This window comes from Lathyrus oleraceus, chromosome 1, assembly GCF_024323335.1.
Source record: "Lathyrus oleraceus cultivar Zhongwan6 chromosome 1, CAAS_Psat_ZW6_1.0, whole genome shotgun sequence".
In the NCBI taxonomy this organism is placed as follows: domain Eukaryota; kingdom Viridiplantae; phylum Streptophyta; class Magnoliopsida; order Fabales; family Fabaceae; genus Lathyrus; species Lathyrus oleraceus.
The window spans coordinates 29,117,657-29,127,861 of NC_066579.1; the positions used below are offsets into that span (position 1 = coordinate 29,117,657).

At 37.9% G+C, this 10,205-nt stretch overlaps 1 protein-coding gene across 2 annotated transcripts; it reads right to left on the bottom strand.

Moving 5' to 3' along the window:
- Window positions 1-3,093: 3,093 nt before the first annotated feature.
- Window positions 3,094-7,471, bottom strand: LOC127075515 (protein ALTERED PHOSPHATE STARVATION RESPONSE 1). Of its 2 annotated transcripts, none has more exons than XM_051017047.1 (7): window positions 7,192-7,471; window positions 6,892-7,027; window positions 6,012-6,772; window positions 5,740-5,924; window positions 4,169-4,392; window positions 3,730-4,057; window positions 3,094-3,628 (listed from the first exon to the last, which is right to left on the bottom strand). In XM_051017047.1, the coding sequence occupies exons 3-7, from the start codon at window positions 6,739-6,741 to the stop codon at window positions 3,212-3,214; spliced, it is 1,884 nt and encodes a 627-aa protein (XP_050873004.1). In that variant the 5' UTR covers window positions 6,742-6,772; window positions 6,892-7,027; window positions 7,192-7,471; the 3' UTR covers window positions 3,094-3,211. The 2 variants fall into 2 exon arrangements, with proteins under 2 accessions (XP_050873004.1, XP_050872947.1); XM_051016990.1 differs by having other exon boundaries at window positions 6,012-6,806.
- Window positions 7,472-10,205: the final 2,734 nt, after the last annotated feature.

The following is a 10,205-nucleotide window of genomic DNA, read 5'->3' on the forward strand; positions in this document are numbered from 1 at the left end:
TCTGTTTCTTGAGATAGGTCCCACATTCAGCTCTAATGTGACCATACCCTTCACATTCATGGCACTAAATTCCTTTGCCCTGTTTGGATTTTTCTTCAGACCTTGTTCTTCTTCCAACATCATTTGACCTACTGATGTCAAATGAGTTGTTCTTGACATTAGACTTTGACCTCACATCCATCCTATTCAGGATTTTGTTGAATTGTCTTCCAAGTAACACTAAGTCATTTGACATACCTTCATCAATATCTTGACCACTTTCTTCCTTTTTATCTTCAGTGTTGGACACAAAGGCTATGCTTTTGACTTTCTTTTCAGATCCATCACTCATTCCCAACTCGAATGTTTGGAGGGATCCAATTAGCTCATCCACTCTCATCTTGCAGATATCTTGAGATTCTTCTATGGTTGTCACTTTCATGGCAAATCTTTTGGGAAGTGACCTGAGAATTTTCCTCACAAGCTTTTCATCTGACATCTTCTTACCCAGGGCACCTGAGGAATTAGAAATCTCAAGAATATTCATATGGAAATCATGAATACTCTCATCTTCTTTCATCCTCAAAATTTCAAACTTGGTAGTAAGCAACTGCAATCTAGGCATCTTCACTCTAGAGGTACCTTCATGAGTGGTTTTGAGAATATCCCAAGCATCTTTAGCCACCTCACACTTGTTCACCAGTCTGAAGATGTTCTTATCAGTCCCATTGAATATAGCATTCAATGTTTTAGAGTTTCCAATAGCTAGTTCATCCTCCTCCTTGGTCCATTCTTCCTCAGGCTTCTTATCAGTTGTAACTTTTCCATCCTTAGTAATGAAAGGATGTTCCCAGCCTGTTAGAACAACTTTCCAAGTCTTATTGTCCAAAGATTTCAAGAAGGCTACCATCCGAGGTTTCCAGTAATCATAGTTAAATCCATCCAGAATTGGTGGTCTGTTTACAGATCCTCCGTCTCTGTCCATGGTACCAGAAAGTAACGTCCCAAGATCTCACCCAGAACCAGAGCAGGATACCTGCTCTGATACCAATTGAAATTCTGGTATCAAATATGAGATGTCGAAGGTAATGTCACGACACTAATATCTGAACAACAAGTGAAATATGAACAGGATAAAAACCAGGAAACAATTGAAAAACGACACAAGCAATTGTTAACCCAGTTCGGTGCAAACAAACCTACGTATGGGGGCTACCAAGCCAAGAAGGAAATCCACTAAATAGAATTAGTTCAAAGACTCTCAGCAACCAACTTCAAGTTACAGTCTTTTCACCTAATCTCTACCCGTGTGATTTCTATCTAAGAACTCTTAGACATGAGACCCTACTCACTCCCCCTCAATCACAACAGTGATACTAAAACAAATACCAAAAAGAAAGAAGACACACTTCAAGGGCACACACTTGATCTTGCTTAAAAGCTTCAATCAAGTAAACAAATACACTCGTACTTCAAAGTTTAGAGTGGACAAATTACAACTCAAAAACTCAGTCCAAATCACACATCAACAAGATGGATGAATGACTCGCAATTCACAAACGCACATAAGACTAAACCCCTAATACTCACTCATTTCACCGTTCGTGTTTTCTATATATTAAACAAGGTTTACATAGTCTTTAAATAAAAGCTTTCTAAATGGGCCTGGGCAGCATGAAACCCTAATTCTATTTATTGTGTATTCCCTCAGAAATAGCAGCGAATAATTCCTTTTCGGGAAATAGAATATTCTGCCTTTAAATAGAATTACTCCTTGAATAATGCATGCAATCTCCACATAAGCACACAAAGACTTGTATGAAAAGCGCAACAACAAAATATATAACATTCAGACTTAATGTTCTATATGCACATGTCGTAACATCGGGTCTGACATCTTGAATAAATCCTGCACAATCATATCAAACAACCTGCAGAAAGCTGATATCACATGTCAAGACTACAAGCATGACATCTTGTGATAACACTAAGTTTTACCAAAATTGGTGCCAATTCATAGAACCAACAATTGTAATACTCAGAAGAACTGCTCCGCCTTGAAGATCCATTCAATCGGCGTGTACCATAAAATCTGGGAAATTTGAGTTTTACACTTCTGGTTTGGGAAGGGGGACGAGCTTGGTGAGGTCGTGAGTTCCTTTCATCATGTTGTGTGTCCGCCGCACGCTGAAGTAAGGATTCTACTGCTGATTCGATTCTGGAAAGACATTCTTTGTTGTTTGTTTCTAAGGAATTTAGCCTTTTAGCATGTTCACGATCTCTGAGATCCATGGCGTCAAAGAATTTGTGAAGCTGCGACTGAACATCATTCTTAATTTCGTCTTGCTTTCAAGCGTGCCAGATCAGACATGATGTAATGAAAGCACCAATGTAACATATGAACAAAATAATGAAAGGAAAGATTGTATTATTTGATGACTCAGATTCAACTTCCGGTGTATGGAATAGAAGATGATTGAGTAGAAATTACAATCTAGATGAATGACATATAAGAATAGGAGAGAAATCTCAGTGTAGAGAAAGAAGAGAAGAACATTCTCACAAAATCATTCACACCACACATTCTCAATCCTATGGCATATATATCTTAATGGGTGTAGAAATCCTATGGCATATATATCTAATGTATCGGACTCGGTGAACTGCCTGAGGGTGGCGCCGGTGTTCCTCAATGCTTCCAAATAAGCTAGCAAAGAATCCAAAAATTCCTCTCTATTACACACTAGCTGCTTGATTACCTTCTTCCTTTCCTTGCATATGCCAACTCTTTCATCCTCATCAATACTTGATAACACACACCCCATTTCGAAAGATACACAAGTTCAGTTGATAACACTATCCACAGTCAAAGATAACCCAAATAACCTGGTGTTAGTAAATAAGTTGTTACACTAATTTTCCAGAAAGCATCATAAAAAACAAAAGTTTTCATTTCTTTAGCTCTATTATTGATATATTATTGTTATTACTCTAAAATGAAATTAGAAACATGTAACACTGAGATTTTTTTTCTCTTTCACAATGTAAGTATTATCTTTCAAATTGCTCCACTGAAACGTTGTTTTAGGATCACAGTACTCAAAAGAGCCAATATAAAGGTTAAAAACGCAATTTTGTTTCAGTTTACAAACATTTTAGAAACACAATTTACATCATGTATTTGTTCATATCAGCACAAAAGTGAATATGTTTTGTCATAAGTCACTGCATCCTATTGGCTTGACTGAGAATTTATAGCCTCAATTGCTTGAGATGAAGCACTTGAAAATTCCATTAGTGCCAAGAAGAGATGAGGAAGTCGAATTCTGAGGTTATCTAGAGTCATAGTCCTACTACATTGAACAGAATCCAAATAATCTGCTTTCACACTTTCCACTTGCTTCTTCAAGGCTTCTGTTTCAGCTTTTTTTTGAAACAGTGGATGTTTCGGGCTTATATTAGCTACATCGGCATCATCTTCTTCGAAGTTCCATTCCATTTTTTTCTGTATTACAGCCAGTGATTTCGAACACCTCTGCAACTTTCTTTCAAGTTTTTCCAACTTTTTCAGAATGTTATCTTCCTCGGCCTGTTGAGCAATTATCGAACGGATGGATATTAAAAGGTTTTTTATCGCATCCGCGACCTCCTGTAATCATATCAAAGCGCCACAAAGTTATTATCATTTCACTCATAAAATATAATCGTTTGTAATATAGAAAAGGATTAAAAAATAACGGCATGAAGTACCTTATCAGGTAATCCATCAAGGCCAAGCTCCCATTGTTCACAGATTGTGCGAATAGAAGAGTGATCGCCGTTTTCAGGACCATCCCTGAGGCAATTCGTAAGCTGAATCCATTTACTGAGAGTTCCCACGTACTCTCGTTGCGATTTTACAAGTTTGCAGAAGCTATTATACCAATAAGAGGCCTCACTCTCGAACTGAATTGTTGCCTGGTGATGATGTTCGGAACTTAGAATTGTGTTATGGTTATCACTGAGGTTACACAACTGCTGAGAGATCAGAGCCTGAGACTTATGGCACTCATGCATTATCCTCCACATTTGTGACAACCTACAAAACAAACAAGAGTTTAAATCAAAACCTAGGATACGATTCACATATACACCGGATACGACAAAGACTCGTCACTAGTAATAATGTAACCAAGTCAGACAAATATACCCGGCAGTTAATGCAACCAATTGTGGTAAGAGCTCTTCGTCTATAAGTTCCAAAATTGATGATGATGTTTCACTGATGCACTGCCGGAGGCTTATTAAATCAGACTCCAACTTCTTAACATTTGATCGAATTTTTTCGATTTTGACCAAGTCAAGATTCTCATCCTCTTGTTTTTGCAATGACGAGGACTTCCTCTCAAACTCCAATTTGGTTATTCCCTCCTCCTGTATTATATGACATTTGAGCAGTGAGAAAAATAAGTTCATACAAAAATGCAAAGTTTTAATAATAAAAAAAACTTTATTATGTGCAATATATGGAAGTTCTTCAAATTTTGATTAAAGGCACCCGGGCGCAGAAGATCTTCAGACACTATCATACATAATATATATTAGACTATAGTAGACTAATAGATAACCCTCATTTTACCTGGTGGACCCCATATTTTTTTCTATCTATCTCCGGAAGCCTTATGCCTCCGGCAGACTGTGATCGCTGGATAATGATCGATGCTCAACTATGTATCATCATCAAAAACACCGTCGATTCTTCCTTGAAGAATTCTTTGGCAGCTCTTAAAATTTAGTGTTTGGAAGACGACTAAGATTTTTTACATCAACGATTCTCGAAGGCTATACGAGCTTTGCAAGAATCTCGTGAATGTTGTTTCCCCGAGAAGAATTGATAGTTCCATGGCTGACTATTTAGATAAAATTCAAGGTTTTTTTACATGATTTCAATGAAATCTTGCCTCGTACTAACTCGTCTACAAAGGCATTTGAACAGCTAGAAACTTTTTTTATGATATTGGCCTTGTGCGGGCTACCTATGTAATATTCCTTAGTTCGCGATCAAATTCTGAATTCTAAGGTTATACGTACTTTGACCGCTGTATCCTCTACCTTGTTGCGTGTACCAGCAAAACCATCTTTGAATGTGGATGTTACTAGTTCTCAAAGTCGTAAGCATGGTAAACCTCGTCCTAAGTGTGATCACTGCCACAAGCTCGGCCACACTATTGATAGGTGTTTTGCTCTCCATGGCCGTCCTACTCGGACAACCAGCATTGCACTGACGGCCCAGCGCAAGTAGCTTCCGTCAACAACTCTGACCATAATTACTTTCAATCTTGTGGATTAGCATTGAATATGTAGAGAAATTCTTAACTAATTTCTTCTAATATTATTTCATATATTTTCTACGTTGACCATTGATTATGCAGAGAATTCTTAAATAATTTCTTCTGATTGTATTTCATATATTTTCTGTGTTTAATACACTGAGTGTAGGACTTAATTACAGTCTTGCAAGACTAACCAATTCAGTTAGTCGGTCCCAAAAATCAATGGATCAGTTTCATTGATTTTAGGGAGCAGTTACAACTAAGTTGGGATAGGGGAATCTACATTGCATCTAGTTACAGGACATTCTATTAGTATATGGTAACCTTTAATATTTGTGGTACACCATGGTTGAAATTTTATAATATACTATGCAGTTGCATCAAATTTGCACTAAACACAGATAACATCAGCGCCATAACCTGTCCATTGGTTTAATTACTGGCTTACCTTTACTGCTTTGTAAAGTTTCTTCTCTGCGGCATATAGTTTTTTAAGCGTGGCACAATGAGCTCCAGGCCTGCATGGTTCACTAGGCCTAGAAAAGTCGGCGTCATCTTTGGTGAATGTGGGCGACTTAGTATACCTACTCCATGACAGTACACTAAACACCCTTGCAGAATCGGTTCTCTTGCCTACAAAAAACATGCCACAGTAATATAAAAATGATGTCAAGATGAACTTCGACAATTCTAAAGGATACAATATGAATGCAGCCTTACTATGATGACGCCCAGAATTCTGCCGCAGAAGAGTATCTCCGCTACTGATATCAATGAGAACAGCAATTTCCTTTATGCATGCTGATGCTTTCAGGAAATGATCATCTAACTCTTTAACTATACCCTCCAAGGTTTTGCCACTTCTACCAACCCCCTTGGGCGTAGCTTTCGTAACGTGAGTTTCTTTTTTAAACAAACAAATGGCAGATGCATTATCATCAACTGGTTCTCTAACCTGTTGCTTTCCACTGCGTAATCTTCTAACACTTGCATCACCTTCCGAGTCATGGACTTCATCTTCGAATTCCGTTTTGGTTTCTTCCCAATTCTCCTCCTCGAATGACTCCACCACTTCGATTTTATCCATAGGTCGAAATAGCAATAGCGAGTTCATAATTGGATCAATGTCATCATTCTCTAGTATTTCATCTTGGCCAATGTGCAGCATACTCTTGTCAGCAAGAAAAGGAGGCAGCGGTGGCGGTAGCAAATTAGGCGGCGGGGAAGGTGGGGGGTCGGGCAGGCCAGTAGATGCAAAGTCCAATTCTAATGTATCGGACTCGGTGAACTGCCTGAGGGTGGAGCCAGTGTTCCTCAGTGCTTTCAAATAAGCTAAAAGGGAATCTGAAAATTCCTCTCTATTACACACAAGCTGTTTGATTACCTTCTTCCTTTCCTTGCATATACCAACTCTTCCATCCTCATCAATACTTGATAACACACACCCCATATCGAAAGATACACAAGTTGAGTTGATAACACTAACCACAGTCAAAGATAACCCAAATAACCACCCTGGTGTTAGTAACAAGATGTTACACTAATTTTCCAGAAAGTTGAACAGAAGAAGGCAAAAAGTCAGAAAGGTATGAAAGAAAACCTTGTTAATGGTTGTTATTGCATAGGTTTTGAAGTGAAGTATGCAATGATGTTTGTGTTGCAGAGAATTTGAGTTTGTATACTTGACCAATAGATTCTGGTGATTCAGAAATCAAAGATTCATTCTGAGTTCTGACCTGCATAAACAAAATAAACAAGTCAGACATAGAAAGAAAAAAAAAACAGAAAGAGGAATCCCATGTTGTTCCCTCGTCATGGTTGACAAAAGAAAAGACATATACATAGGGAGAAAGTAAACAGACACGAAAGTCGAGAAGATGAGAGAGAAGAAGAAGATTACAGTGAGAGAGAGCATGCAGGAAGAGGAGAGCGTGGTTCCAGTAGAATACAACAAGAGGTTGTGGGAGGAAGGTTTAGTAGCGCACAATAGTACAATGCAATGGAAGAAGAAGATTTTGGAAATGGAAAAGGAGTGAGTGAGATGAGAGGTTAGAGGAAGAAAAGAAAGAAGAACTTTGTTTATAGAAAGAGAAAGAGTGACTTTCTAAAGCTTTTTCTGACATGACATGACATGGCAGACTCATCTCTTGTTCTTTTTTATTTCTTCGTTGGTGGTATAAGACTCGTATGTTGTTTTTGGAGATTTGACCCACCACTACTAACAAAGTAAAAATGAAAAAGTAATGACAATTAAATAAGGATAATCATCACAAAACTTTTTAAATACATAACACCTGCTAATGCTAATGCGGAACAAAAATAATTAATTCCGCATTATTATGCTCAGCCCAAACTCACTTTAATAATGTTTGGCAATGAATTACATATAATGAAATATACTTTTGATGCAATGAAATGAGTTTTTGATATTGTGGAATAGTGCAAAATTAAAAAGTCGGATGTTGGGTTTTATTATATAGTGTGGACGGTTAAAATAGTCCTTGGGTGATATAATATCTTATGCGGGGGAGCGTTTGATTATATCTGATGGGGGGGCGAACTTCTGAGGACGAAGATCAAGTGTGGGTCTTATAGTTGCGGGAGTCCCGAGTCCTCAATGTCTTGGTACATCTACATTTAGTTGTGTGGTCGACTCATAACAATTGTCCCCAAGGTCTGTTATTGTGCAGTAATGAAAATACTTTTAAAGTGCGAGTCACTGTCCCCCTCGATCGTGGTCTTCATGACAGATTCTTCCCTTGCAGAAGTGAGAGCGGGTGACCTTTAGAACAAGCTTATTAAATCCAAGCTTTGCCGCTAAAACATGTTGCATGATCATTCTTACACGTGACTCTAGATCCCTATGGTAGGGTGTCTACTTACCTTCCTTTGTTTTGGATTGTCAATTTGTCTACCTCGTTCAACTATTTAAAGGAAAATTCTCTTTTTTAGGTTGCATTTCACTTTTTTCACAAGTTTTCTTTTCTCGCTTTTGCCAACTTCGATCATCTTTCCCTAGAGCTTCGATGACACCTTGCTCCATTTGTTAGTTTTCCCTTTTAGATTTTGCAACTCATTTGGTCTCTTGCGTTAAAGCAATTTTTCATTGTAGTTTTACCTTCACATCTCTAGTTTTTTTTTTCTGATTACCATTTCTCTCCCTCCCATTTACTAAGATTTCTTCCCCGTTCTTTCTTTTTAGCAATGACTAATTTAGGAGAAAAACCTGCAAACATTATAGATATACCAAGTGGCAATGACATAAGCGACACCTCATCTCACATAAGGATGATAGACCCATAAATATTGGATATTTCTCCTTTGGTAAATATTCTCCCTTTTGTCAATCTCATAGTTCTTAAAGATAGTTCTGAGTTCAAAGGGGGTTTTATCGAAAGTGGTAGTGGACCCATGAATCTCCAATTTGGTGGAGATATCGATGACCCCGTAGAAGGAGTTAGAAGGGTGAACTTATATTGTCCCATAGCGAGGAGGTCGGTCTTAGTCCCTCTTCTTCTATGTAGCATGTGGCTGACCTTGAGTCTATTAAAGTATATCAGGATGATATAAATGCTCGTTCTTTTATCAAAGTTTAGAGGGAACTCATCATGTCGTGTGGTCGTCCTCTTATTGATTTGTTTCTCATATCGAGCTCAGTGAGAGGTTGTGTAGATCTTTTGGTGGATGTTCAGTGCCTTTCCATGAGTGTCTATTTTCCATGCTGAGATTTAGGCTTCCTTTCAATGATTTCAAAGTGGAGGTATTGAATCACTTATGAATCACTCTCTCTCAAATGCATCTGGTAGCATGAGCTTTCGTGAAGTTGTTCCAATATTAGTGTGACTACTGAGGTGGAGTGGTGAATTTAAATTTATTCTTCGACATAACACTTACTCCCTCTAGAGCAGAGTGTAGACAAAGGTTGATCTTGTTTCATCATTAAAAGAAGGTGTTAATTGTCTATATTAATATTTGGAAGAATGTCAAAGAACATTACTTTGTGGTCGTCCCCTATAGTCAATAAGCCTGTTAATTTATGTGTTCTTACAGAAGATAACCCTTCCCTTCCTAGCCCCTAGTTCAGAGCCAGTCAGAGGTGGGGATAAATTTCAAAAAGGTTTGACTCAAGACTGTTTCTTCTAAACTCCGAATAAGTATTCATTTCCACTAGATACTTTAAACCTAAAAGAAGGGTTGTTGAATGAGGAATTATTTAACTTATAGGAGAGCCTGTGTTATGAAGATGGAGTCAACCCTTCAGATGTGTCGCTCACACTATAAAAGAGGTGGTACATTAACACATACATGGTTAGTGGTATAAGCAGTTGATGTGCAAGAAAGAAAAAACTTTTTGATGAGAGATATGTCATCTTTTTGTTTGTTTTTACTATTTTTTTGTTAAAATTTGTAAAATAAAACTCCCCTAGCTCCCCCACTAAACCCTACTCTGAGTGTTAGTGAGGCAGTAACATGGGTAACCCTAGAAGGTAATGATGCTTTAAACATTGAGTAAACACAACTCATCTAAGTTGGGGAAGAAAATAGGGCGTACAAAGAGTGTTTATCTTAAAAGGACCAAAGTAAAACCTTTCATTATTGGTTGAAGCCCTCCAATGGTGGATCAACCAAGATGGCTCGTGTCAAGGATATAACTTAGGAAGGAAATCCTGCTAAAAGGTATAAGTTAATTCAATCTTCCCTCGAGAACATTGTCCTAGGTGGTAATTTGAGCACATATCCACCTTACTTCATTTAATAGATGTTCATGACTAGGGGACCCATGCGGTTAAAAAGGTACACTTTTGCTTACTAAAGGGGATTACTTTAATATTTGGAACCTGTATGATACTACCAAGCGGGATTTGACGGAAGAAGTAGAATTCTAGATGTACCTGGGTGACTCCTTAATGGATC